General features: G+C 48.2%; 1 protein-coding gene and 2 gene segments (V, D, J or C); 2 read left to right on the forward strand and 1 right to left on the reverse strand.

The window, feature by feature from the left end:
• The first annotated feature begins 754 nt into the window (after positions 1-754).
• On the forward strand, positions 755-10,585 carry LOC103531221. The segment is given in 5 exon segments: positions 755-803; positions 1,653-1,933; positions 2,963-2,986; positions 10,023-10,096; positions 10,570-10,585. Coding segments are annotated over 5 exon segments (444 nt in total).
• Positions 10,586-10,682: 97 nt separating this feature from the next.
• LOC103531210 (feather keratin Cos1-1/Cos1-3/Cos2-1-like) lies at positions 10,683-10,991 on the reverse strand. The gene has a single exon (XM_008496839.2). The coding sequence runs from the start codon at positions 10,989-10,991 to the stop codon at positions 10,683-10,685; it is 309 nt and encodes a 102-aa protein (XP_008495061.2).
• Positions 10,992-14,484: 3,493 nt separating this feature from the next.
• On the forward strand, positions 14,485-15,833 carry LOC103531220. The segment is given in 2 exon segments: positions 14,485-14,533; positions 15,409-15,833. Coding segments are annotated over 2 exon segments (474 nt in total).
• The last annotated feature ends 515 nt before the right edge of the window (positions 15,834-16,348 follow it).

Raw genomic sequence — 16,348 nt, forward strand, 5'->3', positions numbered from 1 at the left:
ACAGAAATGTTACTACTGTACTCCAGGGTTGCGTACCCCTTGGCATGGTCCTAGGAGGCAGTGGCTTATTAATAAAATCACAAAGGAGGTATCATCAGCTGGAGAAAAGAGTAAACCATACAACAAATCATTGTCTTGCAATGTTGATGCTGAGCATGTTGGATCTCTGGACAAATTTTCCCCATAGAAATTTTTCCCCCTCTTGTTTTACATCTGAAATCCTTTTCCTTCACAGCCACTGAAGCTTGATTTCATCCAGGCACCACAGAGCAGATCACAGTCATCCAGCAAGAAGGAGAAATCATAATCCAGGAGAGAGAGAGAGAGACACCTTCAAAAGAACCTCCACTTACCAGACAGGTAAGTACTAGAATGAACTGTTCACAGATGTTTTGCAGACTGTGGCCATGAAACTTTTCAGTTTGACTGGACACAGAGCTTATCAGCCCAAATTATGCTCTGCAAAGTGTAAAACAGTAAAAGCAAAAAAGCAGTAAAGGGAGCAGGACTTTTACGCCTCACCTTGGAAGGACAGAAGTTGTTGGCTGTAGAACCAACAGCTGACACTGCTGGAGTAGGGGGGAACACAGCACAGGTGATCCAAGCATGCTAAGAAGAAGCATTTCCTCCTCCCCATTTCCTTCTTTGTTCTCCTTGCAGAGTCATTTCCTGCAGCTACAGTCTCTTGGGGCTCTTGCTGGGGATGTGTGGGTTCCTGAGTCTCCCTCACATATGCAGCAAGATTGGTCTCAGCATGCACCTCGGGTACCTCATCCTCGCAGCCTTCCTGAGGCAACCACTGGGTAAGCATTGGCTTTGCCTGTCAGCACGATTCCTCCTACACCCAGGAGACCCTCACCCCTCTACAATTCTCTGCAGGGACTGCTCTTGGATGATGGGCAAATGGTGGGAACCATCAGATCACAAGGGTGGTTTCACACCTGCTTTCTCAAGAAGCTGTTACTGATAGCCAAGAAAAGATGAGACTGAAACAGCTCCTCTTCTGATCACCTTAGACCTCTTGCCTTGCTTTTCTTTGCCAACCATCCACCTCTCTCTGCCTCTCTCTGCTGATCTGTCTGGTTTGAGTGTTTCACAGACACAACAGAAGCTCTGCTCTACCTCAGCAGCACACATTTTCTGATGTACAGGACAACTGAAAGCTGATACAGGGACATGAGAGCTCTCTCACATCCCACTCACATTCATGAGGTGTTCCAGTCTCTCACTTAGCTGGCACATGTCATGCAGCATGGCTTGGCTATCCGTTCCTCCTCCTCCATTTGTGCACTGCCTGGGCTTCCTTTTCCCTGCTTTGACCTTGGAGACTTCATAGACTAAGACAAGGAATGTGGACAGGTATGAAACTTCTCCCAAAAGTTCTCATTTTCCCACACCATGCTGGAGATGTGCTAGAGCCCAGAGGTTTAGGTTGGATATTAGGAAAAAATTATTTCCAGAGAGGGTAATCAGGCAATGGAATGGTCTGTCCAGAGAGGGGGTGGATTCTCTGTTCCTGGAGGATTTTAAGAAGAAGCTGTATGTGGCACTGAGTGCCATGGGCTGGGAACTACGAGGGGAGTGGATCAAGGGTTGGATTTGATGATCTCAGAGGTCCTTTCCAACCCGAATGATTCTGTTATTTCTTCCAGGCACCATGGGGCAGATCACTGTCACCCAGCAAGAAGGAGAAATTGCAATACAGGAAGGAGACGCCTTCAAAACAACCTGCACTTACCAGGGCCCTAACTTTTATGGCCTCACCTGGTACCAGCAGAGGAAAGGCCAAGCTCCTCAGCTGGTCTTGTTTCAGGCAGCAGCTGGCTCCAAGCACAGAGGCCGTCTCACCACCTTGCTGAATACCACAGGGAAATACAGCCTCCTGCAGCTGGAGGAGGTCGAGGGCTCTGACAGTGCCTTGTACCTCTGTGCTGTGGGTGACACCCTGGTGCAGGGAACTTCCTTGGCTGTGCAACAACCCGGGAAAGGGAGGGGCTGTGTCTGTGCAAGGATGAGCTGGGGGGAAGGGGCCCTCAGCTCTCCCCTGGCAGCTCTGCTTCCCCTGTGCATCTGCAAACCAAGATCCTTTTTTGGTAGGGTCCCTTTTCTATGGCTTGAGAGGCAGCAGAATGTGGCAAAAGACTCTCAGGTCTCATTCTTTTCTCTGTGGGCAATGTGGGTATTCTTTGCAATGGCTCTGGTGAAGTGACAGGCAGTGCAGGAGACTGGTGCTGTTTGTGCAATGGTTCCTTCTTGATGCTCTTTGCTTTACACCTCTCTCCACTTCACATTGTTCTTCAGGTACTCCTGCAGGGCAGAGAGTGCCTGCCCTTCGACTTGCATCTCAATGGCCACAATTCAAAGTGAGGTCAGTAACAAACCAAGGGGCAATGCTGCTTCCTGGAAGTACATGATTGCAATTATTTTGGATAACATATGGAATGACCTTGTGGACTCTCCACATGATGCAAGGCTGTGTGCTGGGATCTGGAGGGCCTGTTCTCCCCACTGCACTCTGCTTGTCCTTGGAGGTCTTCTCATGGTGTATCTCATTGGCTCCCCTCAGCACTGCCTCATTTCTTCTGCAGTGGGACCAGGAAAGCTCTGTCCAAGAACTCACTGGGAGAGCACATCACCAGAGGTGGGAATGAGACCCTGCCAGAGGAAGAGCTGACTCAGGGGAAAGATGTGTTATGTCTGGCAGGAGGCCAAGTACCACAGAAGAGCCATAGGTGATGGGGTGCAGGGAGGCAACCAGGAGGTTCCAAGGCCAGCTTGGAATTAATTCCTGCAAAAGAGGCCAAGGACAAAAGAAAAGGCTTTTTCAAATACATTGAAAACAAAACTAACACTAGAGGCAATACGGTCTGTCTTTTGAGTGAGCTGGGTGCCCTGGTGACAGATGATATAAAGAAGGTAGAGTTACTGAATGCCTTCTTTGTCTCCGTTTATGCTACTGGAGACTGTCCTCGATACTTTTAGACTGGTGAGGCCTCAGAGGAAGTCAGGATAAAGGAGGAGTTTGCCTTGGTTGATGAAGACTCATTTAGGATCAGTTAAGCAATCTGAAAAACCATAAATCTATGGGTCCTGATGGGATGCAACAGTTAGTGCTTTGGGAGCTGGTGGAAGTTCTTGCTAGGCCAGTCTCCATCATCTTTGGTAGGTCATGAGGAACAGGAGAGGTACCTGAAGACTGGAGGAAAGTAAATGTCACTCCAGTCTTCAAAAAGGGCAAGAAGGAGAACCCTGGAAACTGTAGACCGATCAGCCTCGACTCCATCCCTGTGAAGGTGATGGAACAACCTATCATTGGCACTGTCTCTAGGCATACCAAGGAGAAGAAGGTCATTAGGAGCCCTCAGCGTGGTTTTACCAAGGGGAAGTCATGTTTAACCAAACTGATAGCCTTTTGTGAAGATATACCAGGCAATATATAATGGTAGTGCAGTGGATGTCATTAATCTAGATTTCAGTAAAGTATTTGCAACCATCTCCCATGCTATCCTTGCAGCCAAACTGAGGAAGTGTGCTCTGGATGATCATGTAGTGAGGTGATTTGTGAACTGGTTAAAGAAGTCAGAGAGTTGTGGTGAATGGGACAGAGTCTAGTTAGAGGCCTATATCTAGTGGAATCCCTCAGGGGTCAGGACTGGGACCCTATTTACCCTATTAAACATATTCATCTGTGACCTGGATGAGGGAACAGAGTGCAGTGACAGTCAGTTTGCTGGTGACACAAAACTGGGAGCAGTGGTGACACCGGAAGGCTGTGGTGCCGTTCAGAGAGACCCACACAGACTGGAGGGTTGAGGAGGGAGAAATTTGATGAAATACAGCAAGGGCAAGTGTAGAGTCTTGCATCTGGGAAAGAACAGCCCTCTGTACCAGTATAGGCTGGGAACTGACACTTTAGAGAGCAGTGCAGAGGAAAGAGATCTGGTGCACAGAAGGATGACCATGAGCCAACAATGTGCCCTTGTGGCCAAGAAGGCCCATGGCACCTGGGGTGCATTAGAAGGGGGGTGGTCAGTAGGTCAACAGAGGTTCTCCTTCCCCTCTACTCTTCCCTGGTGAGGCCACATCTGGAATATTGTGTCCAGTTCTGGGCCCCTCAATTCCAGAAGGACAGGGAACTGCTAGAGACAGTCCAGAGCAGAGGCACAGAGCTGCTGAAGGGAGTGGAACATCTGGTGAGGAAAGGCTGAAGGAGCTGAGGGGCTCTGAGCTTGGAGAGGAGAATGAGGGGGGAGCTGAAAAATGCTTATAAATATGTAGAGGTGAGTGGCAGGAGGATGGAGCCAGGCTCTGCTCAGGGATGTCCAGTGACAGGATAAGGGATAACAGGTACAAGCTGGAGCAGAGGAGGTTCCACATAAACATAAGGAAAAGCTCATTCACTGTGAGGTTGACAGAATATTGGAACAGGCTGCCCAGTGAAGTTGTGGAGTCTCTCTTTCCTTCTCTGGAAAAAAGTCAAAACCTTCCTGGACATGTTCTTCTGTGACTTACATTAGGTGATCCTGCTCTGGCAGGGCGTTGGACTCAATGATCTTACCCATGAAAATCTGTGATTCAGTAATTGGGCATTGGATGCCTCTGTGTGTGGCCTGGCCAGGGTGACATCAACATCAGTCATTGAGATGCTCCAGCTCTGCACAGCTGTGTAACTGCTGGGCTGTACGGTGAACTGTCTGCAGAGTAGAAATAGGTACATAGGTGACCTGTCCTTGTTGTCCTTTCCCTTGGGTGTCCCATCATTCACAGGATAGGTTTCAAAGGATTATTCTCTCTCTGTCCTAATTGCTGCATTCTTTTGTGCAGTCTTCTGACTGAACCACTCTTCCCAACATAAAACTATCCAAACCATGAAGAACTGCCTTCTGCACAGGCTTGTCAGCTGCTGACCTCTCAGAACCTGCAGCAGCACCAGGTTCCCCTCTGGGGGATAGCAGTGGTTGGGCCACCATCTGCAGGACATGCTCTAAGGCCAAGGGGCAATACCTAAACAAACATTCAAGAATGCCAGAGCCTGATCACCACTGGTTTTGGAGGAGCTCAGTGTGTCTTCATCATGTCCAAGAGACAGTGACTGGAAGGGACCATTGCCCTGTGTCCCACCCTTCCTTTTCTCTGGGACTTAGGACAGGTCCCCTTGTGCACCCACCTCACTCCCCGACAGCTAAGGCAGTGCCTTTCTTCCTTGGAAATAGAAAACATGCTCACCAAGAAAAGGATTACATGGAGGCAGAGGCTGGGATGCAGAAAACTTTAATGGTTCTGAAGAGGGAAATGAGTTCCCTTAAACAGGAGATTGCTGGTAGTGGGAAATCTCTGGCAGATGCAGAAAGTATGTGCCCACCACTCACAGCAGAGAACCCACAGAATATCCATGTGACTCCCCACAGAGGGAGAGAGGCCAAGAGATACCCCAGGAGGGCTTTTAGAGTTAAAAATAAGAGAAGATAAGAAAGAGATGGGAGAGAAATTAAATCAAGAAAGTGCAACTTCGTCCATGTTTTCAACTGCCTCTGCTTCAGGAGGGCAGCACTGGGTGCTCAGTCTCTCTGAAATCCATGGTCGGGAGCTCTGTTCTCGGTCCAGAATCACCTTCTGATTCTGGGGTTCTTGGGGTTCTGGGGGTTCTTATCTGATCTGTCACCAATGGCTCTAGCAAGGGGAGCACCTTCTGCCATAGTAGTGGCTGGAAATGCAGGAGAGGTCAAGACCACCAGAGCTGATGGGCACTCCATCAGAGCTGAGGATGCTGCCAACAGCAGCAGAGGTGGAGGAGCCCACCACCAGGCCCGATGAGGCTGCTGCCTATTTCTGATTGAAATCTTCACCCATCTTCAAACCCTCATGACAAGTAGCTCTATGACCTAGCATAAGTTGGAGTACCAGACATCTGTATGACCAGAAAAGGTCATGGGGAAAAACCTTCACACTCACCTGGTCCCCAAAAGGAAGGAGGTGAGAGAAATGGCTTGGAGAATGAAGAGCTGTGCTGGCTTTTATGGTGGCCCTGACCTGCCCCAGGCCCAGAGGTAGCTTCACTCCCAGAGGAAGTGGCAATTTTCTAAGGTGCTCATGAGGCATGGAAAATATCCCAGGTAATGACATGGCCTCAGTGGTTGTTTTCCCAATTCTACCTTTTCATTTCCTGGCTAATGCCATACCCATTCCCTAGCAAAGGCTTCTTCTGAACACTAGAACTGAGAGGCCCCAGGATTTCCAGGGCAGGAATGTGTCACTGTCAGCAGAAGCCTCAGTTCAATTGCTGAATGGATGCAGTGCAGACAAGTGATGTTGGCCTGGGGCACACTGGTGGGGTTGCCAGTGGCCAAATTGACAGGAAGATCCACAGCCACTCACAGCCTCACAGTCCTTGGCTGGTCATCCAAGGGCTTCTTTTCATGAAGACTTGCTGTGTCTTTTTCCTTTCTTCCTTTTCTTCCTCCTCCCTCCCAACTTGTTCCCATGTTCACTTGTGCTCTGCTTCCCAGGCAGGTGGACTGCACTGCTGGGATTTCAATTCTCTTCCTCCTAAAGGTGTCAAATAACTTTGGACAGGAGCACACACTGAAACAGGTTTTCTGGTAGAGCCTGTGGTCCTGTGAGGGACCCACTCTGGAGTCGTCTGTTCCTGAAGGACCACATCCCATGGAAAGGACACACGCTGGAGTGTTAATGGAGAACTGAAGTCCATGGGATGGACTTACACCAGAGAAGTCTGTGAAGGAGAGTCTCCCATGGGAGAGACCCCATACAGGAGCTGGGAAAGAGAGAGGAGGAAGGAGCAGCAGAGACAACATGTGATGACCTTACCACAACCCCAGTCACTGTTCCCTGGTTCAGCTGGGGTGGAGGAGAAACAAAAAACTGGGACTGAATTTGAGCCCAATTGAAAGGTGGTGGTTGGGGGGAACATGTTTTAAGATTTCTTTTATATCTCATTATCCTACTCAGGTGTAGTTCATAATGACTTAAATCTGTTTCCTCAAGTCAAGCCTGGTGTGCTCATGATGGTGACTGGGGAGTGATCTCCCCATCTTCTTAGTCATTTGGAATGTGTTCTGGGTTGATATGGTGCCATATTTTGGAGGGGGGAGAGGGGCCCCAGGGGTGGCTCCTGTGAGAAGCTGCTGAAAACTCTCCTGGTTCCAAACTGTCCAGCATGTCTAGCTTCTGTTGAGGCCATCAGTGACAATGGATGTGCCTCTGTGACTGACATATTCAAGAAGTGGAAATGAGTGGTGATAAGACTTCAGGGCAGAGGAGGAATGAGGGGATGGAGAGAGCAACACCAGGAGAGAGAGCAGTTCCAGGGAATAGAGAGATACCAGAGAGGAGAGCAATGCTGGAGCAGAGAGACCCAGGTCACTGAGGAAGAGGAGGGAGAAAGTGCCACGAACAGCAGTGCCTCTACATCCTGTAGTGAGATGAAGGCTGTTCCCTGTAACCCATGGAGGAGCACAGCGGAACAGACCCTGAAGAACCACAGTGGAACAGTTGTGAAGCAGTCCATGAAGGATCCTGTTTGAGCTATTTTGGACCTGCAGCCCTTGGAGGACCCCGTGCCGAGGAAAGTGACTGTTCCTGAAATGGTCTGTGGCTCCACAGACCACCGGTGTTGGAGCAGTCTGGTCCTGACGGACTGTGCCTTGTGGATGGGACTCACATTGGAGGGGTTCATAAAAGACTTTATCTCATGGGAAAGACATAAAATTGGAGTGTGGGAAGACTGTGAGGAATCCTTCCTGAGAAGGAAGAGGAGACAAAACACAGTCTGTGACAGACAGATCATAAACCCTCTTTCTCTGTACCACTTGGGGGGGAGGAGGTAGAGATATTGGGAAGTAGGGAGGTGTGGGGTAAAGTATTTAAGCTCTGTTTTTGTTTTATCTTTACCCTCTTTTGTTTTGATTTATAATAAATTAAATTTATTTTTTCCCCAAGTTGAGTCTGGTTTTCCCCTGACCGTAACTGGTGAATAGAACCCTCACAGTCCTTTTCCTGACCCACCAAATTTGAGGTGGATTTTGTCCTCACCATGTCAAAATGGGAGAGGGGAAATGAGCAGCCATGTGGTTCTTTGGAGTCAGCTCAAACCATGGCAGAATGGGAGAAAATAGCTTCTGCATTTCCAGAAGACAAGACTGAGGTAGAAATGTCCCTGAAGACTCCCTACAAGTCCAGCCCTCTTGTTCAGGAATTGCTTGATAAAGTGCATCTGCAGTACTGGAAAATGCTCAAGTGCTCCTCTGCAAACTAGAGCAGCACAAGTATATTCTTTCTTGGGAAAGCCAGGAAAGCTTTTTGTACAGAAGAGATGTCACTGGAGGGTCCACCTTGCCTGATATAGAGGAGTGTGTCTTTCACTTCTGTGGCCTATCTAGCTTGAGAACATGTAGAGACTGGAATGTTTTTATGGAAATCAGTGATGAATGTCTCATCTTCTGTCAGGGGTCATATAGCAACCCAGGTTTTCTGGTATCAGCTACAAGTGCCTGAGGAGGGCTCAGAAGCATCATACACTCCACCTGATAAGAGAATGTTGCCTAGAACCCAGGGGCACGCCCTGTAGGGTTTACTATTGGAACTAAAATATTCATATAATCATGGACTCATAAGATGGTTTAGGCTGAAAGTGACCATTAAAATATTATCCAGTGCAGTCCTCTCTGCCATGCCAGACTCTGTATTCACAAAATCTTCAAACACTTTGTAGTGTCCATTTAAAAACCATGCAGTAGAGCAGGATGGGCTGCATTGAGCTACAAGAGCAAACACTTAGCAGTGGGGTTGTAATTATTTACAGAATACATTTACGATAATCACTGAATGAGGTGCTGGTCTGGGTCTTCTGAAACACATTTTCAGTAGGTGTGGTCATGGAGAAAACTCCATATTTTATAAAATGCATCAACATCCGATAATTCTGTACTGGATTGTGAGAATATGTTTTAAAATCTGTTCAAAGATTGTTATGGTGATGCAGGAAAAAAAAGACCTGGTGGTATCCAGAGACCATGCAAGGAGGGGATGCTGCAGTTGCTTCCTCAGGAAAGCAATATCCAGAGCATTGTGGTTTTAAAAGGTCACAATGCTTTAAAGAAAGAGAGTCCTGTTTTGAGGGTAATCACACGAGTCAAAAACCACTGTGTTGTTCTGATGTGCCAAGAAAGTGCTCACCAGTGCTCTTGTCTCAAATGGGACAAAACAGGAGACAAGATTTATATGTATAGAAGAGAGTTTATTCCAAAGGGTCTTAAAAGCTTGGGTAGCAGAACAAGGTGTTAGGATAAAAACCAAGATGGTGTCTTAGTAATAAAATGTGCACATCATCAGATATTAGGATAGCTGTTCCACAAGGTTAATTGAGAACTCTCAAATTACTTATCAGTAGGTTTATACGAGCTCTAGAACAATTATTACAGCAATACCTAAAGACACTATAATACAATGACTGCAGTTTTGTAAGGATCCTAAAAACTTAAAATATTCATAGGTTTGGATTTGATACTTCTTACACTTCAATGGCTATGGCTAGGTATCCCTTTTCCTTCTTCTCAGGAGCAATCATGTGAGCAGGCATCACCAGTGGAGGGAGAAGGTCCGGCACACCTTCTAGAGTAAGAAGCTCTATAGGATTCTCACTGATCAAAAATGGGACAAGGCTTTAATAGCATAAAGTGTTGGATGCTGTCATTTAACTACTTAGCCATACCTCCAACATCTGCTATTCGAGAACAAAACTGAAACAAAGGAAAAGCCTTTTCCCTCATTTTACAAATTCATATATTTTCTGTCCTTATCTTTATCTTCTTACTATGTTTATCTTCTCCTTTTGTCTTTGCTTAGCCTAGCTGGACTCAAACTGAGCCCCATGTTTTTCAGCACAGGAGAGCAGCTGACACCACAGGTATCAACTTGGCCTCCTGTTGGTACTTCCTAAACTGTTACCTGTTCAGAGTATCCTGCTCTGACCTTTGCTTTCTGTGGAAACTCTCCAATTCCAGGCTAAGGGCAGTGAAGCTGAGACAAAGAGTAAGAAGCTGAAAGACAAAGAACTGAATCATAAAGGGAAACTGAGGTAGGTCCCCTGAGGTAGAGCATCCTGCTACCACTCTCCAGGCTTGTTATAGAGATGTATATTCACCACAATGCTCACTGCTCCTGGTGAAACATGAACAGTTTCTTGAAATGAGCCAGTTGCTTGAAATGTTTCCCTGATGTAAGGCTCTGCTGAGGACACAGGGAGGTTGCATCAATATTGTAATGAGTGTAAAGAGGCAAAGGAGGTCACTCAGAGCTTCAGAAAGAGCAGGAGCAGTCAGGAAGCAGTTCCTCTTTAGCTGTGTCAGAATTCCCACAGGATACCTGTAGATTTGCCTGGCACAACATAGCAGGTCAGCAGTAGCTGCTTTCCGGACTCTTCACAACAGGTTTGTGGGAAACACAAGACAACAATGTAAGGAGAACAGAAGAGTGAGAGGAAGACAGGAGAAGGAGATATTGTCCATCTTTTCAGAGTCCATATTGTAACCTTCCATCCTGCCCTTGCAGGTCCAGCCGGACATGACCAGCTGATCTTCAATCAACAGCATGAAGTGTGCTGTACTCAGAACACCATATTCTGAGTCAGTGGGTGTCCTTGTTCAAAGCAGTTGTAAGCACTTTTAGCAAGGTGGGCATCTGTTACCACAGTAGCGGTTGGTAATGCAGGAGAGGTCCACACCCCCAGAGCTGATGGGCACTCCATCACAGCTGAGGATGCTGCCAACAGCAGCAGAGGTGGAGGAGCCCACGGCAGTGTTCTGTGGGAAGGAGCTGAGGATGGGTCCGGGCAGGGTCACCACCACGGGGGAGGGCTCAATGACAACGATGGAGCTCTGGCACTGCCTGCAACAGGGCTCATTGCAGCTGCTGGCCAGAGGGGTTGGGCCACAGGGCTGGCAGCAGGGCTGGCACGGAGTGTAGCAGGACATGTCTTGGATGCTTGAGGTTCACCTGGGAGAGAGGGCAAGGAGGAAGCATATTGTATAGGGAGATGTAAGGAGCAGCCGGTCACCACACCATGAGGAAACCACAGAACATGAAGCCCTAGGAGGCAGAGACTGCATAGAGCCATGAGAGCTTTTTGCCTCCATCTTGCAGAGGCCCAAAAAGAACCACCATGCTTTATCTGGCCAAAGCCTCACTCATAGTCCAGAATGCACCTCAGTGCATTTCAGCCTCCATCCATAAAAATCCTTCTCCCTGCTTCCCTTTATCTCTAACAAGGAGCCCCAAGATCTGACACAGAACAAAGATGGTATGAGATAAGAGGTCCATTGAGGTGAGACCTCATTTTAAAGAAAGCAGAAAAGAAGGGCTTCAGACTCACCTGCTTCCCAAGGAAAGGAGGCAAGAGAAGTGGGTGAGAGAGTGATGAGCTGGGCTGCCTTTTATCATGGATCTTTCCTGCCCCAGGCTTCCAGAAGCATCCCTTGGAGATGTGGCTATTTGCTAACAAGCTCATCCTGAATGTAAACATCCCAGCTAATGCTGTAGGCTGTTTTAGATTCCTGAATTGCTGTCTTTTCAGTTCCTGTGTTATGCCTTGGTACATTCCTCAGTAGAGGCATCTTTTGCAGGACAGGATAAGAGGTCTAAGCATTTCTGGAGAAAAAAAACTGAGTGTGGGCAGGAGATTCACCCCTCATGTTGTAAGAGTCCAGTAAAGGCCACTGATGTCTGCCTGGGACATCGTTTTGGGGTTTTTTCTGGTTCTGTTGACAAGAGCAGCTCAGCTTCTCTATTTGACCATATCCCCCCTTACAGTGTTCCCCAGGAAAAATTCTGCTGGCTGTTTTTTCCTGCTTCTGCTCAAAACCAGGGAAGGTTCATGGGTGAGGGATGTGATGCAGCATCCTTTTCAAATCTCAGAGAGACCTGGAAGGACACAACATAGTAAACTGGCTGTTTCAATAAGGTAGACTAAATCGACCAATACAGACAGTGAGTGAACCTTACATCCCTTCAGATGGTGGGGGGGTGGGAACCCTGAACTCATTAAGCATCAGAATAACCCAGGTAGATTTTCCAGTTATACACTGGACTATTGTGTCCATAGAGAACTTCTGCTTCCCTCCCATGACACTGTGCTTTTTATTTGATGTTGCCAAAAAGAAAGTCCATCCTCTTAAACAGTGGAAGGTTATTTCCGCCTTAATACCCACCAACATGTAATGTAGGATGGCACAGCCACTCCAACACATTCTGGTCTACTCATGCTGATTGATATTCAGTCCTCTCTGCTTCTTAGAGCAAGGCGTAACAGAGCAGATGGGTCTTGCCCAAGGACACTGACTCCTCGAATGTGCTGTTTCCCTTAAAGTACATTCCCTCCTTGATACCTAAACACCGTCAATACCATATTTAGGCCTTTTCTTTCTTCTGAACGCTTCGGAATCCCTGCTGGGCTGTCCCCAGGGTGTCCCCCGGCTAAGTCGGTCCCCCCAGTGCAAAGGTGGTCATGGAAAAGATGTGAGCAGAGACCACCGAAGGCTCTACCACCTAGTAGCCTCAGTTCCCTTCCATAGCTCTCCGGGCCCCGGCGCGAGGACGCGGCGGTGTATTACTGTGCCGTAGCAGACGCGGGGAGAGGATCCGCGGCTGCGGCCGCGCAAGAACCGCGGCGGGCGGGGCCGGGAGTGTGGGGCGGGGGGACAGCCCCGGGCGGGACCGCCAGGGGGCGCTGCCGCTCCGGCCGGCCCTGGGGGGTCCCCTCAGTTCACAGCCGGGGGGTCCCCGCAGTTCCTTTCGCAGCCTCCCGGGAGATGCTATTCCCCTATAAGGGGGGACAAAACCTGATAGCTGAGTGAGCAGGGACTAGAAATCTGCAAAGCAGAGGAATGCACTCAGTGTTCTCCCAGGAAGAGGGGGTGTGTGTGATTCTGGGTAGGATGTTTACAGTAAGTGCTCTTCCCAGAAACACTTGAGAAAGGAAAGGAAGTTTCTGTCAGGAGAGAGAGAGCGAGAAACTCCTTTCAGACATTACTGGAGGACAAGGAGCTTATTTGCTCTGCTGAAGGCCTGTCTCCATCATCATGAGAGGTAAACCCCTTTTTCTGTCTGGGTTCTCCATGGTAGGAGAAGTTCTCCATGGACACTCCTCCCTTGCCTGAGCCTGGTTAGAGTTGTGATGTCCAGGAGGAACAAACAGCAGGAAAACTGCCTGCAGCCCCCTATTACCTGGCAGCAGAGTGCTTGACCTCTTCCTTTGGGCTCTTACCTGAATTTTCAGGTCTCACAAGCCCCTTTGACAGTGACACCTGGAGCTTAGAGGCAGCACTTCTACACCAGGGTCTGTCTGCCTGGGAGGATGCTCAAGCACTGCCATGGTCCCTAACTATTAATATTTTATATTTTGTTTCTGAGGAAATATTAGCCCCTGCACATATATGTTCCACAAATTGCAAAAGTAACCAGCTTTATGGTTTAAGCAAATTACAATGGTTTATTTAAGGGAAAACAACACCACACCTACAGGAGTCTTGGGAGAAAATGCAGGGAAAACAGGTCTTTAAACTAATGAATCACCCCCAGGAGAAACTTTTAAGGAAAAAAAAGGAGAAGAAAGGGATTATCTTTCTTTTCACCTTCTGAAGTATCGACACTGGGGTTGCTGTCTCTTTGAAGTCATTGCTGGTGCTGATTCTGCTGACTTCTGCTTCTTTCTCACTACTTTTTGATGCTGATTTTCTCCTTTTTCCTCTGAATATTTAGAGTAAAAATTCCTTCTTCTCACCAATTGTTGTCAGAGGTTGCAAATTGGTAAGTGCAGGCCTTCCCTTTGGTATTCAGGTTTTCCTGGAATTCTTTAGTTCTTGTACTTGATACTAATTTGCATTACCTGTCAGACAACTCTATCATGAGCCATCCTGATTAGCATTTAATTTTTCAGTCCTGTCAGAGGAGTGGGGTTCCTTGATGAGATTAGCCTTGATACATTTTAAGGAGTGTAAACAGTGACAGATGATGCCATATGTGGAGGAGAGGTCTGTTGATGGAAATAACTTTGATACATTTTGAAGACTATAAACAGAGAAATGGTGCCTCTGTTGCCTCATGCCAGATTGGGTGTATTTTTGCTCAATCAAGAGACAATATTTTATTTTCAGTGTACAGCCCTCTCCATGTACGGCTTAACTGACTAACCCCAGCAAGACCCATCAGAAAGACACAAGACTCCATACATTGCACAGAACCCACAAGGCCGCCCTGTTGTGGAGGTGTTCAAATGTCATTGGCTGAGGGAGCCTTAGGTGTTGCTGCTGAAGGAGGGGGAAACGCAGAAGGAGCATTTCAAGCACAGGAAGAACAGATCATTTCTCTTCCACAGTCCTGCAACAGCATCGATTCCGGCAGCTCTGTTATCTCAGTGCTGGGAGGTGTTTTTCTGACTCTCACTCCACAAACAGGCAGGTTGGTCTCAACATGTACCTCAGGTACCTCATCCTCCCTGCCTTCCTGGGGCAGCCGCTGGGTAAGTCCTGCCTTTCCCTCAGTGCACACCTCTTCTTCTCCCCTGGAAACTCTTCACAGCCTTATCAGGATCCTGTGGGAATAACAAGAAGTTAACAGGATGAGTCAGGCTTGGTTTTCTAGATACTTCCCCTCTGGAATCCTTGAGCAACCTCAACAAGTTCTATGAGAAGAAATTCTCTTGAACTGCATGGAGATGATGCCAAATAACATCTGATATTTGTGGTTTTGCACCAGTGCTCTCAAGACACTGATATTCATGTTAAGGAGAAAGAAAGAGAGGAGAGATGCCTCAGACCTTTCAAGCCAGCTCTCTACCTCACCCCTCCTATCAACCTTCTGTCACCACCAGAGGTCTCAACTGTCTCTGGAGCCTTAACCTTTTCCTTTTCCAGGGAAATAAAAAAAGTTCTGTCAAAACTGCTGCCTCACAGACAGTACCTGTCTGTGGCTGGCTGCCATGGCCTCCAGTCTCCTCCTGTCTCTCAGGTCAGCCAGTACTCAACATTGTGTTTGACAGGGATGAGGAAGGCAGATGAAACTTTTTGCCATAGTACCTTGTGCCCTGCTATCTGCTGTCGGGGTTCTGGTGCCAGGATGCAATCTTTAGACATGTCAGGCTGGTCCCTGATCCTCTTGGCAGTCAAAGACCAGGGAGGAGGAAGAGCAGAGACACAGAATTGCATTCCTCAGGGTCCATGCTGTGTGACAGCTCTAATCACCTGTCCAAAACCACTCTCCCTCTGGCTGTGCATTGGACTCAGGGCTTTCATACAGGGCGAAGGACAGGGAGCCTTCTCCATCAGAGTTTTGCATCCACTTACTTGCTTTCTAGAGGCTTTCTCTGCAGAACCACTGACTCTTGATTTCTTCCAGGCACCATGGGACAGACCACTGTCACCCAGCAAGAAGGAGAAATCACAATACAGGAAGGAGGCACCTTTCAGACCACATGCATGTACCAGGTTTCTAATTTTGAAAGCCTGCAGTGGTACCAGCAGAGGAAAGGCCAAGCTCCTCAGCTGGTCTTGTTTCAGGCAGCAGCTGGCTCCAAGCACAGAGGCCGTCTCACCACCTTGCTGAATACCACAGGGAAATACAGCCTCCTGCAGCTGGAGGAGGTCGAGGGCTCTGACAGTGCCTTGTACCTCTGTGCTGTGGGTGACACCCTGGTGCAGGGAGCTTCCTTGGCTGTGCAACAACCCGGGGGAGGGAGGGGCTGTGTCTGTGCAAGGATGAGCTGGGGGGAAGGGGCCCTCAGCTCTCCCCTGGCAGCTCTGCTTCTCCTTTGGCCCAGGTGAATGACCTGGAATTTGGCCCTGTTTGACCTCGTACAGATGGCATCCTCCCAATGATCCAACCTGTTCAGATCCCTTTGCAGAGCCTTCCTGCCCTACAGGCAGATGAACACAGCTGCCAAATTTTGTGTCATCTGCAAGCTGGCTGAGGATGCCATGGATCCCATCCTACAGAGGGTTTCTAAAAATATGAAACAGAACTGTCCCCAGCACAGACCCCTTGGGAACATCACCTGTGACCAGCTGCACCCTGGATTGAACTCCCCTCACCACAACATTTTGGCCACAGACCATGTTGCCCCAATCACCCATTACTCTGTGAATGGACATCCATCTCCATGTACTCTCACACCCTTTTATCCCAGAGCAACACCCTTCTCCTTTCACAGCTCATGTGCACAGAGGGAAGGACCACATGGAGGCCATGTTTGAATGCAGCACAACTTTAATGAGAGCAAAGAGGGAAAGGAAATCACTCCAACTGGCAGACAACAGTGCACAGAGCTCCCAGAGAAGCC

The sequence above is a fragment of the Calypte anna genome, chromosome 27, assembly GCF_003957555.1.
Source record: "Calypte anna isolate BGI_N300 chromosome 27, bCalAnn1_v1.p, whole genome shotgun sequence".
NCBI classification, from domain to species: domain Eukaryota; kingdom Metazoa; phylum Chordata; class Aves; order Apodiformes; family Trochilidae; genus Calypte; species Calypte anna.

Coding starts and splice junctions, on each gene's coding strand:
- LOC103531210 (XM_008496839.2), bottom strand. CDS start 10,991: ATGTCCTGCTACACTCCGTGCCAGCCCTGCTGCCAGCCCTGTGGCCCA.